Consider the following 18,603-nt stretch of genomic DNA (forward strand, 5'->3'; position numbering starts at 1 on the left):
GGGGGGGGGGGGGGAGAGGAGGGAGTGGCTAAAAGAGGAGTGGATAAACATCACAGAATCTGCTGTTTACTGGACATTTAAACAACCCTGGTGCAAATTAAGAGCTCATAGTTTCACAGTCATCGAGAGAAAGCTGTTCTAACAATCGTAATATCAGTTTAAATCAGGAAGGAATTCATGAGTTTTAACCTTTGCATCATAACGGACTGCTGCTGACAGCAATAGGAAAGCATTCTCCACAGTAATTCCCCTTTTAATGATCTCTTGGCATAGTTTCTTCACTTTGGTTTCACAGTAAGAAGTAGCCAGATCCAGAAGCCCTGCAAAAAAATAAATCTGGATGCGATTTCAAGTTGTGAATGGCTCTAAAATTCAACTCAAACATAAACAGAACTTTAAAAGCCAAAGCAAGTGAATTCTACAATACGATCTTGTTAGGTCAAACATCAAATGTCACTTCTGTGTCAAGAAGTTAAACTAGTCATTCCTACCAACTCAGTTGCACAGAAAAGAGGTGACATTGAAACAATCTTCTGACATAGTAACAAATGACAAATCTAACCACAATTACATAAATTTAAAAAGGCAACAATAAAAAGCCTCACATTCAAATGATTGCACTAACATCTCAATGCAATAAACCTGACATTGTGGAGCTGCATGTACGCAAATGGAAACTTCACATAGGGCAGGTCTGGTTATTAAATATCCTGGTTATGAAGTATTCAGACAAGATAGGATAAGAAATAGGCATGGCATTTTTGGTTAAGGAAAACATTTCAGGACTGGAGAAGGGATGTTTCAGGAAAGGATCTATTTGGCTATATGTCAGAACAGAAAGGAAATTACAGAAAGGTGTAAATGTTATACAGTAGCTATAACAGGGGATCTTAACTGGGATAGTGGTCATGAAAAGGGCAGTGGGAGACAAGTATTATTGACCACATTCAGGAGAATTTCCTACAGTGTCACAGAGGGCTGATGACAGCCAGGCTCTTGATGTGGTGTACATAAAAGCATTTGCTACTGCGCCATACAACAGGGTTGAGAAATTTTACAGAATATGGAATAAAAGGGACAATAGCAACAAGGATACAAAATTGGTTGAGGGATACAAAACAGTAATGGTTCACAGGAATTTTTCAGGCTGGAGGAAACTTTTAGTGGAGTTTGCCAATCAGTCTTCGGATGCTTGCTTTTCCTGTTGTATATAATTATCTAGATCCTGGTGTGTAAGGGACAAGTTTGCAGACTGCACAAAATCTGAGAGAAGGACAAGGGAGAACTTCAAAAAGACATTAATAAGGTGGTGGAGTGGGCTGATGGTGGCAGATGAAATTTGATGTGAAGAAGTGCGGGATGATACATTTTGGTACAAAGAATGTGGTGCTCTTCCAAGGGGCATGTAGGAGCAAAAAGACCCGAGTGTCTTCATGCATAAGTCATTAAGGGTGGCAGACAAGTAGAGATGTTAAAGCATTCAGTACTCTAGGCTCCGTTAATTGGGACTGGAGTAGTGTGTACCAATTCTGGGTACCACATTTTAGAAAGGATGTGAATGCATTGGAGAAAGCGGATAAGAGACTTACGAGAATGGTTCCAGGGATGAGAAACTTCATACATGAGGAAAGGTTGCAGAAATTGTACTCTTTTCCTTGGCGAGAAGGTTTAGGGGAGATTTGAGATGTTTTCAGAATCATGAAGGGTCTGGATAGAATAGATATGGAAAAACTATTCTTGATCTTAAAAAGATCAAAAGCTAGAAGGCGGATATAACAGTGTGGAGCAGGAGGAACACAGCAGGCCAGGCAGCATCAGAGGAGCAGGAAAGCTGACGTTTCAGGTCGGGACCACTGCTTTACAATGTTAAGCCAAAGTGAGCTGAGAAAAAAAATTTCACACAGCAAGTAGTTTGGATCTGGTATGCACTGCCTGAGAGTATGGTGGAACCAACACAATTAAGACATTTAAGAAGGCATTAGATGATTTAATTAGAAATAATGCACAAGGTTACAGGAAAAGAGAGGAGATTGGCACTAATTCAAAATGCTCAGAGATCTGGTGCAGGCATGAAAGGTCTTATGGCCTCCTCCTGCACATAGGAGCATGCTGTGATTCTGAGTCTTGGATTGGATTCCAGAAACTGTAAAACAGAATAATTCCAAACATAAGCAGCATTCAAGGTTAAAGGAGAAGAATTTCAACATCTGAAGTGTAAAGAAGCAACATTTAAGGACAAAGATATACTTTTTTTTTTTTACGAAACAGGTTACAAAGGGTAAATCCAGAACAACAACATAGGAAATGGCATGGTGGCACAGTGGTTAGCACGATTGCAACTGACAAATTGTTTGATAAGTTATCAGTGTATCTCCTGTAAGGCACTATAATTAAATATTTTGCAAAGGGCAGCACGACTGCCTCACAGATCCAGGGACCTGAGTTCGATCCCGCCCTCGAGCGACTGTCTGTATGGAGTTTGCACATTCTCCCCGTGTCTGCATGGGTTTCCTCCCACAGTTCAAAGATGTGCAGACTAGGTGGATTAGCCATGGGAAATACAGGGATAGGGTCGGACTGTGGATCTGGATGAGATGCTCTTCGGTAGATTGGTGGACTTGATGGGCAGAATGGCCTGCTTCCACCCAGTAGGGATTCCATGGTTCAATGAAAGACGTGAAATTTAAATTCACGGATAGTTCATTTAAAAACAGTGAACTGCATTTGGTCATGCAAGTGGAATCTAACGTCATTTTTTTCCAGATGATCTCACCAAAGTCCAGCGTCTTAATGAGAAATAGGAAAGGACCAAAGATCAGTGATGGTGCTGGAGCAGAAAGAGAAACCAGTGCATGCGAATGTCTAGCTATCACTGGTAGTTAATGAGATTGCCTTTACCTGGTTCCAAACAGCTCAAGAATGGACAAGAGACATTGTGGGGAGCCCACTTGTAGCACAGTAGTAGTGTCCCTACCGCTGGACTAGGAAGCCCAGGTTCAAGTCCCAGCTGCTCTAGAGACGTGTACTGACATCACTGAACAGGTTGATAGAAAAAGATGGGTAAATAAAAAGCAGAAGAGACATTGCAGGAAGACAATCTTGTTGAGAGGGATGAGCAGGGTAAGTTGCACCACATTTAACTTAAGACTTTAATGAAGGTCACTTTACAGTGATAGCAAGGTGGAAAACTGTTGGAGCAAAGGTGAGCACAGATTTAGGAGGTCACAACATGTACGCAGACTTTAGAAAGGGAAAAGATCAGTAATTTGGAGGGGTTTCTTTAAACAAAGCATGACAAATGTCTGCAATAAGCTGTAAAACAGACTGCAAGAATCAGGGTACTGAGGGTCAGTTGCTAATAGTCTTGACAATAAATCAAAGGTTGTGGTTTCACGCTCCACTACATAACCCTATCTTCTGCATATAAACCAAAATTTTCCTGGCTACCATCACTTCTGAGGGAGAGTCACTTGACCCAAAAAGTTAACTGATTTCTCTCCACAGATGCTGCCAGACCTGCCAAGCTTTTTCAGCAATTTCTGTTTTTGTTTCTGATTTACTGCAACATCTCTTCCAACATATCCACCCTGAAGAATTGGTTGAATTAGATGATAAATTTGGTGGGGGGGAGGGAGGGGTAAATAATAGGTGTGGATAGACCCCAAAGAGAGATAACAGCAGTAGGATAGACAAAGGAGTTGATAACAATCTGCTAAGAGAGTGAATAGCTGTTAATGGGGACTGACTAACAATAGGTAATGTGTAATGGCAGTCTATGTGATAACAAGGCCTGGTGTGTGGGGTAGGGGGGCTAAGACGTGGGAGAGTTCAGGCCCTAAAATTATTGAACTCAACATTCAGGCCACAGGGCTGCAGGGTCCTCAAGCGGAAAATGAGGTGTTATTTTTATAGAGACAACAAGGTGCAGGGCTGGATGAACACAGCAGGCCAAGCAGCATAGAGATAGTAGGAACTGCTGATGCTGGAGAATCTGAGATAACACGGTGTAGAGCTGGATTAACTCAGCAGGCCAAGCAGCATCATAGGAGCAGGAAAGCTGACGTTTCGGGTCAAGACCCTTCTTCAGAAATGGAGGAGGGGAAGGGGATTCTGAAATAAATAGGGAGAGAGGGGGAGGCGGATAGAAGATGGATAAAGGAGAAGATAGATGGAGAGGAGACAGACAGGTCAAAGAGGCGGGGATGGACCCAGTAAAGGTGAGTGTAGGTGGGGAGTTAGGGAGGGGATAGGTCAGTCCAGGGAGGACGGACAGGTCAAGGAGGCGGGATGAGGTTAGTGAGTAGGAGATGGGGTGGGGCTTGAGGTGGGAGGAATGGTTAGGGAGGCGGGGACTAGCTGGGCTGGTTTTGGGATGCGGTCGGGGGAGGGGAGATTTTGAAGCTTGTGAAGTCCACATGGGAACCCTGCAGCCCAAGGGTATCAAAGTGAAATATGAGATACTGTTCCTGCAGCTTTCGGGTGGCGTCATTGTGGCACTGCAGGAGGCCCAGGATGGACATGTCGTCCAAGGAGTGGGAGGGGGAGCTGAAATGATTTGCGACTGGGAGGTGTAGGTGTTCCACAAAGCAGTCCCCAAGCCTCCGCTTGGTTTCCCCGATGTAGAGGAAGCCACAACGGGAACAGCGGATACAGTTTACCACATTAGCAGATGTGCAGGTAAACATCTGTTTGATGTGGAAGGTCTTCTTAGGGCCTGGGATGGGGGTGAGAGGGGAGGTGTAGGGGCAGGTGTAGCACTTGCTTCGGTTGCAGGGAAAAGTGCCGGGGGTGGTGGGGCTGGAGGGGAGTGTGGAGCGGACAAGGGAGTCACGGAGAGAGTGGTCCATCCGGAAAGCAGATAAAGTTGGGGAGGGAAAAATGTCTTTGGTAGTGGGGTCAGATTGCAGATGGCGGAAATGTCAGAGGATGATGCGTTGGATTCGGAGGTTGGTGGGATGGTACGTGAGGACCAGGGGGATTCTGTTTTGGTTGTTATTGCGGGTAGGTATTGTGAGGGATGAGTTGCGGGAAATGCGGTCGAGGGCATTTTCAATCACTGTGGAGGGGTAGTTGAGGTCCTTGAAAAAAAGAGGACATCTGGGATGTCTGTGAGTGGAATGCCTCATCTCGGGAGCAGATGCGGCGGAGGCGAAGGAATTGGGAATAGGGGATGGCCTTTTTGGAGGTGGGCGAGAGGAGTGTATTCTAGGTAGTTGTGGGAGTCGGTAGGTTTGAAATGGATATCAGTTTCGAGGTGGATGCCAGAGATGGAGACAGAGAGGTCCAGGAAGGAGAGAGAGGTATCAGAGATGGTCCAGGTGAACTTAAGGTTGGGGTGGAAGGTGTTAGTGAAGTGGATGAACTGTTCGAGCTCCTCGTGGGAGCACGAGGCAGCGCCGATACAGTCATCAATGTAACGGAGGAAGAGGTGGGGGATAGGGCCAGTGTAGCTTTGGAAGAGGGATTGTTCCACATATCCTACAAAGAAGCAGGCATAGCTTGGGCCATTGCGGGTACCCATGGCCACCCCCTTTAGCTTTGGAAGAGGGATTGTTCCACATATCCCAGAAAGAGGCAGGCATAGCTTGGGCCCATGCGGGTACCCATGGCTTTTATAGCTTGCACTGAGCTTCGATGGAACACTACAGCAAGCCTGAGACAGGGATGTTGACCAGAGAACAGGGTGGTGTGTTAAAGTGGCAGGCAACTGGAAGCTCTGGGTCTTTTTTGCGAGCAGAACGTAGATGTTATGTGAAGCAGTTACCCAGTCTACGCTTCGTTTCCACAATGTGGATCAACTGGCGGAGGTATTCACCGACATCTTCAACCTCTCCCTCCTACAAGCTGAAGTCCCCACCTGCTTCAAAAAGACCACCATCATCCCCGTACCTAAGAAAGCACACGCAGCGTGCCTTAACGACTACTGCCTAATAGCTCTGACTTCGATACTCATGAAATGGTTTGTGAGGGTGGTCATGGCCCACATCAACTCCAGTCTCCCAATCTGCCTTGATCCCCTCCACTTTGCCTACCGACATAACAGGTCCACAGAGGATGCCATATCCCTAGTCCTGCACTCATCTCTGGAACATCTGGACAACAAAGACACCTATGTCAGACTCCTGTTTGCCTTCAACACCATTATCCCCTTCAGACTAATCTCAAAACTGCATGACCTTGGTCTCGGCTCTGCCCTCTGCAACTGGATCCTCGGTTTTCTGACCGATAGACCGCAATCAGTGAGGATAGGTAACTGCACCTCCTCCACAATAACACTCAACACTGGAGCCCCCCCAAGGATGCGTCCTCAGCCCCCCCGATTGCACTCCCTGTACACGTATGAATGTGTTGCCAAATTCCAAATGAGCACCATCTACAAGTTTGCTGATGACACCACCATTGTGGGACAGATATCCAACAACAAGTCAAAATACAGAAGGGAGATAGAGGGCTTGGTGACGTGGTGCCATGAAAACAAACAATCTCTCACTCAACGTTGGCAAATCTAAAGAACTGATCATTGACTTCAGAAAGAAAAGAGAACACGACCCCATTTACATCAACGGAACGGAGGTTGAGAGGGTGGACAGCAGCAAATTCCTTGGAGTGACAATAACCAACCACCTTTCCTGGATTTCCCACGTAGATGCAACAGTCAAGAAGGCACAACAATGCCTCTTCTTCCAAAGGCGGCTCAGGAAATTTGGTATGTCCATAAGGTCCCTTACCAACTTCTACAGATGCACCATTGAAAGCATACTGACCGAGTGCGTAACAACCTGGTACAGCAACTGCTCTGCCTAGGACTGTAAGAAACTGCAGAAGGTGGTGTGCACAGCCCTGATCAACACGGAAGCCAATTTTCCATCCATGGGCTCAATTTACACGGCTCGCTGCCACAGCAAGGCAGCCAACGTTATCAAAGACCCATTGCATCCTGGTAATGACTTCCTACAACCTCTTCTGTCAGGCAGAAAATACAGAACCCTGAACACACGCATAAGCAGGTTCAGGAACAGCTTCTTTCCAGTTGTTATCAGACTGTTGAACGGACTCTAGCCTCAAATAATGTAATCTGCAATGTAACCTGTATGCCTCTAAGTCTTTTCAATCTGTACATCCTTTGCTTGCTGTGATCTGCCTGTACCGCTTGTAAACAAAGCTTTTCACTGTATTTCAGTACACGTGACAATAAAATCAAAATCAAAATCATGTCGAGGAGACCACACTGTGAGCAGTGAATACAATAGATTAGATTGTGGGAAGTGCAGGTAAAGTGCTGCTTCACCTGGAAACTATATTTGGGCCCTTGGATACTGGGGACGGAGGACGTAAATGGGCAGGTGTTGCACCTTTGGCGGTTGCAGGGGAAGGTGCCATGCTTGAATTTACTATGCAGTTCAGGATTTTGCAATGTGCAAATTTTACACAGGAACAGGAAAACAGGAGTAAGCCATTCAACCAGATAATTAGTGAATAAACAAAGAGAAGCAAATTACACACAGTACCTATTGCATCCTCAGGAGGAAGATTGACACAGTCTGTGTACAAGTATTCTAGAAAGGCACGATACACTGAATAGCTGAACTGATCAATCTCAATCACCTCTTTTTCATCTTCACTCCAGTAGGATTGAAACATAGTTCGAAAATGTTCACACCTGGGGTGTAAGAAATAAACTAATTTTATCCTAAAACTATTTTTTATAGAATTTGCTTCCCAGAAAATACTAGCTTACAACATTTTAAAGCAGTACCTTATTTTTAGAACAGCTTTATGAACATGGATGAATTTTCCTTCCACACAGAACTTTAAATCTGATGTTTCCAAGCTGTCAAATTCCTTGTGCAGAGACTGGGCTACAGTCAGGTGATCATCCTGTTCTATAGAGTGGAAATCAAATGGTAAAAGCAATTGCTCTGGAACACACAAATGCTCGAACAAAATAAGTTGTGCCATTGATGGGTTCAATCTGAGGAGACACTACTCGTTTTGGGGCTTCCAGGTGTTCCGAAAATTTATCTCAGAAAGAAAGTTACGTTACATGGAGATGGAACGGGGATAGGGAAAACATTGTGAACATGGGCAAACAACTACTGGAAAAGGAAGACACGGAAATCTGAAACCTAATTGCTACTGTCTTGATTTTAAATTATATTTTTAATACAATCAATTTGGATAAAAATGGTCAATAACCATTAGACACAGATTTTAAAAAATTAGCAAAAGAATTAAAGTGGGAAAAGAGACAGAAAAAATTACTGTAATGAGTCCTGGTGGTTTGGAATGCACCATGAAGTGCAGAAGCAGATTCTACAGCAGCTTTCAAAAGCAAATTGGATATTTACTTGAAAAAGAAGAAGAATAAAATACAGGGCTATAGTAAGCAATAGGGGAAAATAGGACTGATTAGATAGCTCTTCCAACTAACAAGGACAATAGGCCGAATAACCTCTTTCTCTGCTGCAAGATTCTGTGATCTATTTAACCCAATCAAAGTTGTCACTTCCTTAGAGTAATTAAAAATATTGTTTCTAGAACAAAAATAAGTGCAAGTTCAAGAGATAATTCAGTTAGTTTACACTTCAAATTAAAATGTTTGATTTTTTTTATGTACACAATCACAGATCTCTGATTCATAATCACAGATCTATGATCTTACCTATGGACAGGAAGCGCCATGTAACTGCTGGAGAGGCAAAGCAGGCAAACACATCATCTGTGCAAGAGAAGTGAGTGAGATGTGGGATGGTAACCGGCTGGCCCCGGCAATGTCCCCACATGTAAACTTGACCACCCTGGGTCTTCACAGCTGAGGTGTGGGTAGAATGGCAGGCTGCAATCTCCACAATCCTACAGACAGAGATCAAGGAAGAGAGGTGACAGGACATTGATAAAGTGCAACATGTTGCAGACAAATGTTTTCTGCTGGGTTAGTCGGTGCTTACAGTTGAGTTGAGGCTACATTACCATGTTCCTCTCAGCATGCAGTTGAACTCTACCTCTAATTTAAAGAGAACACTGGATTGGTAGAATCTTTACATCATTGCAAGTAATGCTGTTATCCTTGGGTTTCAAGTTTAAGAACTACCAATCATCTAAATTTACTTCCAATATTTAGTCAAGACTGTGACCGAAAGATCGGTCCAAGAACACATTTGCTCCGAGGGAATAGGGCAAAGTGAAATGAAGAACTTCAAAGGTGAACGCAATTCACTTCGCCTGATGAAAGCATATCTTGCACAATGGCAACAGTATTTCACTTAGATGCATGTGACAGATAACAGCATACAATAAACAGCACAACAGATACATTAAATTGGAAGTAAAAAGAAGAAAGTATTGGAAATACTCAGCAGGTCTAACAACATCTGTAGGGGGACAGGCAGTGTAAATGTTTCAAATCAATGACTTTTCAATAGAACTCTCTCAAATGAGATAAAAATGTCAATGATATTCTCTGCAAAATATTTTCAGCGAATAAGTTTATTGCAGCAGATATGGTTGAAATGGATGTGGACAATTTGAGGAAATTAAAAATATGTACGTATTTAAATACACTAATAAGTTTCACTGATTGTGCATGAACTCACTGAAGAGAAGACTGCACTTCCTGAAGAATTCCCAGATTAATGTTTCCGCTTTAAGTAATCATTTATACTGATCCAGACAGACAAGATTAAACAAGAATAAACTTTACAGTCCAGATGTATGAAAATCAATTTCATCTCCCATTAATTTCCTTTATTCCAATTTGTCAGTTGTAGAAACACTAAAGAAAAATAAAAATACGATTGACTATCAGAGGATTATTCTTCCTTTTTTTTTAGAAAAGAGGGTGACAATATAAACTCTCTTCCCTCTCTTTCCCATTCAAATAGAAAACATTCCTGTCACAGGAGTGCTATTGTACACACTGAATTATTGCAAGTATATTATCAGCCATGAGTGGTAGCACACTTGCCTCTCCATCACAAGATCAAGGGCTCAAATCCCACTCCATAAATGTTAGCTAAACCAGAGGCATACAATTCGATGTGATACCGAGGTAGTGCGATGTTGCCGGAGGTATGTACACTTCTTTATACAGGTCCTTTCAACTTGATTCAATGCTGATCCCATTGGGCATCACTCATCAGTTCATTCTAATTCAAGTGCGTAATAATTAGCATTTCACCTGGGTTTTTGCTAGTTTAATCCTCCATAACTCTAAGTAGGTTCAATAAAAATGATTAGCCATTATAAATTCAGTTGGCTATGTCCAATCAGTTCAGATTTTTCCAAGAGTTATGTCACTGTGCCATTAAATATTGGTTCCAATAATTCGCCCATTTTAGGTGAGCAAGGCTGTAATATTCTGTTTCCTCACTTACTGTTCTCAAATAACGAAGTTGCATTTGCAATTTTACAGTATAAAGGATGACTTCCTGAATTGAAAGAGCTTCAAAAAATTATTGCTAAAGTGTTTCTGTGTGTTCTTGCATACGCAAAGCAGAATGTTTGAAATAGTAAATACAGTACAACCTCACTTGCATGGTTTCATTCAAAGGCCAATGAGGTAACACAATGTGCTAGTAACTGGTCAGTCCTCGATGCCAGAGAATGGGACTATTGTTTTGATCCCTCTTTACTCGATCCGTTATCATAGCAATCTGGTGTTTAGGTTGCAGAATCTCGCCAGAGGCATAATCACCAAAGTTGCCTTGAGTTGATACTTAGCATTCCTAGCAGGTGATTCCAGGAAATCAAACAGATAACTTCCAAGTTACACAAATACCTTCAATTAAAATAATACATTTTAAACAAAACAATTTATGAAGCTACCCTGTATTTGTTCAGGGGATCTGGGTGCTATGGTTACATTGTATTTATTGGCCTTCCGTAGGTGATGGGCAATCCAGAAGACCTAACATCAGACCTCAAATAATTTCACTTGTTCCAATTTGCTGTTTGCTTGATCAAAATTCTGGATATTGTTCTGCTTGTTTAATAAAGACTGAGACTTAGTTAATTCACTGCCTTTCAGCAAAATAAATAAGATAATAAACAAACAAACATTAAATAGAGTAATGTTAATTAAACTGAGAATTAATTCCAGTTTTCAATTTATAGAAGGTTACAGGAAACTTAAGGAGAATACATTGATCAATATTAGGCAGGTTTTTATCAAGCAAATGAGAAGAAACTGATTGCAGTGGTGGATGGAGCAGTAACCAAGAGGTATAGATTTAAAGTAACTGGCAAAGGAACTAGAAAGGAGATGGGAATTCTTATGCAGCAAGTTGAAATTACTTGAATTGTACTAAAAGATGATGGAAGGTGATACAATGGTAACCTTCAAGAAGAGATAGATATATATTTGAAAAATCGCCTTGGCTATTCCTAAAGAAGACAGGAGTAGGACTAATTGGATAGCTTTTTCAAAAAGCCATCGCAGGTACAATGCACCAAATGGCCTCCTCTTTGCTTTATTTGACTCTATACAAATGCTGAAAAGGCACTCACTCCCACTGCTTGGGACTCTTGCAGCGTGTGTGGTTCAAAGGCTAAGTGGACAACCTCTACAATGTGATTGCTGAAACTAACTGAAATATGAGACGGACAAAGAGAGAAATCTTTCAACTCCAGGCACTCTGGCCTTCCCACATACTGAATGAGTTGGATGCTTAGTACAAACTGGTGTACATATAACAATTAGTCATTGGGCACATCGCTGAAGAGACAGTACATTGATTATAATAAAGATCAACAGCTCAGATAATTAGAGCACAGTTATTGTAGTTATTTGAACCACACGTGCTAATAACGTGAAGGTAATGGGTTCAAGCCCCAAACTGACTAAACGTGATGGCTTCCGGCAAGACTTTAGGGATGGCACAGTGGCTCAGTGGTTAGCCCTGCTGCCTCAGGTGACTGTCTGCGTGTAGTTCCCATGTTCTCCCCATGTCTGCATGGGTTTCCGCCTGGTGCTCCAGTTTCTTCCCATAATACAAAGATGTGCAGATTAGGTGATTGGCCATGCTAAATTTGCCATAGCAACTAGGGATGTGCAAGCTAGATGGATTAGCTATGGTAGAATGCGGGATTATGGGGATAGGGCAGCAAGCTGGGTCTGGGAAGGATGCTCTTTGGAGGATGTGTGCACATTCGATGAATTGAATGGCCTCTTTCTGCACTGTAGGGATTCTACAATAACTGTTCAATTCAATTTAGAATCACAGAAAGAGGCCATTGTGCCAACATTCCTCTGCTGACACTTTGAAACTATGGCAAGACTTTTGCAGATATTTGAAGATGCTGAGTTAGAGAATTTTGCCCTTCCTCTTCACACCAACATCACCACTACCACCCCAACCTTCTGCCAATGCCAACTGCTTGTTTGTCAAGCAGCAAGGAAGAGTTAGTTTCCTGGACAGTCCTGTTACATAGAGACAGGTGAATGTACAAAGTCAACTAATTGTTAATTGTTAGTTTAAAAAAAAACAACAGTACCTTTCTTTCTCCACAGTGATCAGTACTGGAACCAGCTGATTGATTTTATTTCCAATACCCAGCTGTCCAGATGTATTTGCTCCCCAGGCATATAGCAAGCCCTCATCTGTTAGTGCGAGTGTGTGAGCAGAACCACAGACAATCTGGAAGTGGAATAACATTCATCAGCCATGATAAATGCTAAAACATCATTTAATTAGAAAAATTTAGTATTGCTCAGTGGTTTGAGAGATAAGAAGCATATATAAACTTGTTACCACACAGATACTGATCTCATGACAACAATGATAACTGCTGAAAAAATATTCAAACCATCAGATTTCATTTAACATTATTCTCCCAACGAGAAAGCATGATTGAAAGGATCAATGACTGGTGTTTAAGTTAATATGTCATGCTCTCTCTTAGCTTTTCTTATTTGCTTTCTCAATTCCACACTGAACTCTTTTTATTTGACCTGGTTCATAACTGTATTAACCCAGCAGCTGTCATGAGCACACTTACAAAGAGGATTCGGGATTTGTTGCCCGATCTTTCCCCTTTCTTGGAGTGGACTTCACCTGTACTTTAAAGGCAATTGTTCGATCTTGATTTTTTTCTGCTAATCTTTGAATCCAATTTATCCAAGTGAGATTCATTCTAATGCTACTGAAGTTGGCTTTTTGTCAAATTGATGATTCTTTTGCTGGATTGCTCCTTGTCCTTTTCCACTGTCAACCTAAAGTTCATGATAAATTTATCATTGTCCCAAAATGTGCCCCACTGTCACCAGATTATTCTGGTCCAACCTATTCCCAAGAATCAGGTTGAGCAGCATTTTCTTTCTCATTGCTATAAAGACATTAAAATTGAACATTAACTGAATAAAGAAAATCTTGGAAACAACATTTACCCTTCTTTGCTCTTTAAAGTGTCTATATTTAGAAAAAGAATAATTTAATTTGCTTACAATTTTGTTCCTCTGTATCTTTCCTTCTAATTGGTAAACTATAACTATACCAAGCAATGTAATTGCACCAGTTCTTTGTTCTTTACCCCTAACCGAAAAGATTCTGTTCTTGACCACACTGGCACATTGTTTCTCTCCATTGCAATGCTTTCCTTAAATCAATATTGCCAACGATTCTCCTTTCCTGAGCACTTTTATCAAAGAATATTTAGTACCCAGTTGTACTCTTCGCTGAGTCAGGTTTCCATGAACCCACATCATACTTCCATGTGATTAGTGAGTTACAGACACGGATAATCTTATTATTCACAATCGCACATTTGCATGGTGTTACTCAAATTTGCACTTTATTACTTTGCCATTTATGATGAATCTACCTAATATTAATGCCTCCTACTTTATTATCTCTCTCAATGTTTTTTATACTTAAGAATTTACCCCAGCACTCCCTGCAAAGTTTGTTCAAATTTTACCAACAGCACCAGCACCAACTGTTCTTTTCCACCTACACAACCTCATTACTTTCCTGTGACCAAAATCCTTTAGTAGACTTTTTTGTCACCCTTGGACTTCTACCACCACTTCCTTAAATTCTACATCTGGAAAAACAAAGGAAAAGGCAGAATGCATATTAAAACATCACCTCAATGAGGTTTCATGCCAAGTTTTGTTTTCCCTCAGGATCTTCTATGTTTCAATTAAGTCACTTCTGATGCTTTTAAGCTCCAGAAGATACAGGCCAAGCTCTATGCACTCATTTAGCTCCCCCTTAATTAATCAAATGAAATGTTCATTAATAATTTTGTTTCCAGTCATCTGTTGCATTTGTCTTTAAGTTATAGAAGTGCTCTCTGGGATGAAAATTTAAGTTAAACTTAATGAACAGTAGTTATAATTTTTGATTCTCAAAAAACATCCTATGCCAGGATAGCTGCAGTGAGTATCTTGTTATTCAACATTTATTCAAAGCAATCTTTTTGCAGTGCAATCTGGTTTCCAACAAATGAGATCCACCATCTACTTCCACAAACAAATTCTCAGTAAACTGCAGACTATACAACTTCAATTCATAGTCCTTTTTCTTTTTGGACTCAAAACGTTGACTGTGTGCTTCTTTGTTTCTCCAGCATTCTGTTTTTATTACAACTTTCCGCCATCTGCCTTTCGTTCCCCCTATATAGGTGTTGGTTCTTTGGGTGTGAGCACCACTGGCAAATCCAGCATTCGTTGTTCCCTTCTCTAGTTATTGACCTATAAAACCATTCAGTTCAGGTCATGCCGAAAACAGTTACAGTCAACTACATTATTATAGATCTGCAATCAAATATAGGCCATATTCAGTAAGGACTACAGATTGCTTTGTCTTAAGGACATTAGTGAACCAGTAATTTTGTGATTATTAATGAGACTAGCATTTAATTCCAAATTCATCAAGTTCATTTAAATTCCTTCAGCTGCCAGATAGGATTTGAGCCCATGCCACTACACAATTGGTATGGAGCTCTGAGTTACTAGTCTAGTAACATTACCACTATGTTACCATTAATGTATGATGTGATTACCAAGGTTGCATACTTATGTACTGCTGCGCAGTAAACTAGCTTATTGAAACAAGCATCATTGGAATACCAAAATGCTTTCAAACTACACACAGTGCTTAACCTTGTATTTAGAAAAATAAAATTGCATTGATTCATTTTGCCCACTTGCTAATTTGTAAAGTTGTCTTTATGACAGGGTTGTATATGAATTCACTTTTAAAAATCTGCTAGGTAATTTTAAATCACTATTCAATATTTAACAATGCACAACTACTCTTTCAGGCAGGTTCATAACTGTCTAATATAATGTATCTAACAGACAATAAAGGAATCAGCTTTACATAAATTAACAAAGCAGGTGGTGATGGGTCAAGAGCGGTTGTACAAGGATATTTACCTGAAGGACACAAATTCCTTGTAGCCCAGTCACTCTGCAAGGAGTAAGGTGGTTTCCACTGATTCCTGTTCCCAGTTGACCACTGCCATTGTAACCCCAACTGTACACCTAGACATGGAAAACAAACATAAGAATCAGATAGTATTCAAGGAAGTCATTCAGCTCATTGTGTCAGAGCTTGGTCTTTGAAAAAGAATCCATTACTTCCACTCCACCTACACTTTGCTCAGAGCGCTTTCTTCTTTCTTTTCAAGTTTATATCCAGTTACCTCTTGAATATTACTATTGAATCTGTTTCTACCACACTTCAGACTGTGAATTCTGGTAAACGACAGCACGTGGAGTAAAGGAAACATTGCTATCGCTCTTCTCTGAATTACCTTAAACTTATCACCTCTGGTAACCGACTTTCCTGCCGTGCAACAAGTTTCTCTCAAACTACCCTCATTTTTGAGCATATCTATGGAATTTACTGTTCAAGAGCAACTAGGCATTGGGTAATAAATGCTGGCCCATGCAGCGACACTCACATCCTCTGAATAGGAAATCAATCCCAACTTAACTCCTCCCACCATGTATCTGTTTGAAACATAAAATCTTCTTAAAGGTCTTGACAGGTTAAATAGGAGAGTCTAGGAACAGAGGACATCATCTCGGAATAAAGAAACATCAACTTAAGACTGAGATGAGGAGGAATTTCTCCTCTCCGATAGTTGAGTCTCTTTGGAATTCCTTCCCACAGAAAGCTGTGGGGGCAGAAGCCTTGTGTGTATTTAAGGCTGAGATATAGATTTCAGATCAGGATGGGGAATCAAGATTACATTCCTATTGAATGACAGAGCAGACTCAATGGGCCAAATTCTTGTTCCTATTTCTTACACTTCTATGGTCTTACGGCTAACCAGTGAAGGGTTCAGAAAAGATTTACAAGGAAGGAGCAAATTACTCCAGATGCTGCAATCTATACTGAAAACAAAAAATGCTGGAAATCACAGTGGGTCAGGCAGCATCTATGCAATGTTTTGTTTCTAGATGACTCTTCATCAGAACTGACATGAAGTGCGGAGGGGGCAGCATTTATGCAATAGTCATGGGGAGGAGGGAGCAGTTGAAGTGATGGGGGAGAAAGGACGTTAATAGAGCAGATTCAGTGATCGGAATATGACAATGGCGGAACAATGGTGTCTACCTGCCAAACTGAAAAGAACTGGAGTGGGGAGAAGGGAGAGAGGACACAATGACAGAGGATAGAACAAGTAAAGCTAAAAGGAAAGGAATGGGAATGGCTTCACAATCTGAAGATGTTGAACTCAATATTAAGTCCAGAAGGTTGTAAATTTACAAGGATGCTGCTGGGATTGGAAGGTTTGAGCTATAGAGAAAGGCTGAATAGGCTGGGACTTTTTTTCCCTGTAGCATCAGAGGCTGGGAGTGACATTATAGAGACTTACAGAATCATGGATAGGGTGATAGGGTAGGGAGTCCAAAACCAGAGGGCTTAAGTTTAAGGTGAGAGGAGAAAGATTTAAAAGGGACCTGAGGGGAAACTTTTTCAAGCAGAGTGTGGCGCGTGTATGGAATGAGCTGCCAGAGGAAGTGAAGGCAGGTACAATTACAACATTTAAAAGGCATCTGGATGGGTACATGAACAGGAAGGATTTAGAGGGATATGGGCCAAATGCTAGCAAATGGGACTAGATCAGTTTAGGATATCTGGTCAGCATGGACGAGTTGGACCGAAGGTTCTGTTTCTGTGCTGTATAACTCTATGACTCTATTAAAAACTTATTTATGTAAAATAAAGGTATGGCAGGTCTGTGTCTGCACTGGCATCACTACATATGTAGTGTGGTGACAGCAGTTGTGCATGTGTGGCTTGTTACAACCTCAATCTCAAACAACAAATTTAAGTGACAACAGACAAATGACCACTTGAAGGAGTAATTTTGAAAGGACATATGACAATTAATTTGATTTCATTCTGGTAAATAGTCTGTAGGTGTTAAGCATGCAGGAGGAGATGAACAACCACACCTAATAGCACTGCTCCTATGTTCTGACCCACGCTGACTGTTACAACAGCAGTGAAGTTTCAGTGATTTCTGCAGAGAGTGAAAATGCCTTTTGTAATCTGAGGTCATTCCAAAGCTATTCAGTGTAATTTATTTTTAAGTGCAGCCATTGTTATTTTGTAGGGAAATTCAGGAGCCAATTTTCACATAGTAAATTCCCACAAAATGGAGTGATTACTCTGAATACCAGCACACGTGCAGACAGGGCTGGTGATGTCACTGGTTGTAACAAGCCACACATGCACAACTGCCGTCACCACACTACATATGTAGTGATGCCAGTGCAGACACAGACCTGCCATACCTTTATTTTACATAAATTAGTTTTTAAAAGCGACAACTAAACCCCTGGGCTACCTTAGCCTTTTGATGGCTGGATTTTTACCCAGCATTCTCAAGGAAACAAAATACACCTTATCCTCACTGCAGGAGCCACTTGAACAAGTGGAGTGGTGGCTTATAAATGAAACATACACATTGGCGAAATATGCAATGTGGTGCTACAGTTACAGCGACACAGTTATTTTAACTCCTCAATCTGTCAGAAAGGGTCCGCTATAGGAGGATAACAGAGGCAGTGGTGTGGGCGAGGAGGCTTTATAAGCATGTAGTAGTGGCCTCAAACCCCAAAAAGGAAATTACTGGGCTCTAGGTTAACCCTAAACAGTGGAAGGAGCTTCCCTGTTCATGAGTATCATTCTCTGCCTCTCTCTTTGCACATGTATGTTCCTTGCACCACTCAGAAGTGGCATTTATACAATTCACAGTTTCCACAAAAACAGACCACTAGACAAATGAATGGTTAATTTGGTTCTGGTAGAGGTTGTCAAAAGAATGAATGTTGATCAGGATACTGGAAGATCTCCCTCAGCACTGCGCCACAGGGACTAAAGAAGCCAAGTGAGGTTTGAACCCACAACCTTCTGACTCTTGAGTTCACAGCTTTATGTTAACACTGAGATTAACAGGAGTTCAATGCATAGTCAATAAACCAAAGTCACAATATAGTGCAATCTTTGCAACAATCTTCCAGCATTAATTCAGCCATAAGAAGGGGCAGAGTTTCCCCCTTTGCATTTAAATCTAAATTCAGGAGGAGGTTTTTTAACTTCAAATATATTTACCTTCAGTGTCATCACAATGCAAGACCCA

At 41.3% G+C, this 18,603-nt stretch overlaps 1 protein-coding gene across 5 annotated transcripts in view; it reads right to left on the reverse strand.

The window, feature by feature from the left end:
- rcbtb1 (regulator of chromosome condensation (RCC1) and BTB (POZ) domain containing protein 1) overlaps positions 1–18,603 on the reverse strand; it is a 32,241-nt gene that overhangs the window by 2,735 nt on the left and 10,903 nt on the right. Inside the window, exons 5-10 of one of the 5 annotated variants that reach the window (XM_048602805.1) lie at positions 15,380–15,487; positions 12,493–12,635; positions 8,663–8,853; positions 7,757–7,883; positions 7,509–7,660; positions 190–320 (exon numbers count right to left, since the gene is read on the reverse strand). In XM_048602805.1, coding sequence (XP_048458762.1) covers positions 190–320; positions 7,509–7,660; positions 7,757–7,883; positions 8,663–8,853; positions 12,493–12,635; positions 15,380–15,487 — 852 coding nt within the window. Of the gene's footprint in view, positions 1–189; positions 321–1,972; positions 2,144–7,508; positions 7,661–7,756; positions 7,884–8,662; positions 8,854–12,492; positions 12,636–15,379; positions 15,488–18,603 lie in introns of those variants that run through there. The other 4 variants (XM_048602808.1, XM_048602807.1, XM_048602806.1 and 1 more) reach the window with 4 other exon arrangements.

Source organism: Rhincodon typus, chromosome 11 (assembly GCF_021869965.1).
Source record: "Rhincodon typus isolate 14 chromosome 11, sRhiTyp1.1, whole genome shotgun sequence".
In the NCBI taxonomy this organism is placed as follows: domain Eukaryota; kingdom Metazoa; phylum Chordata; class Chondrichthyes; order Orectolobiformes; family Rhincodontidae; genus Rhincodon; species Rhincodon typus.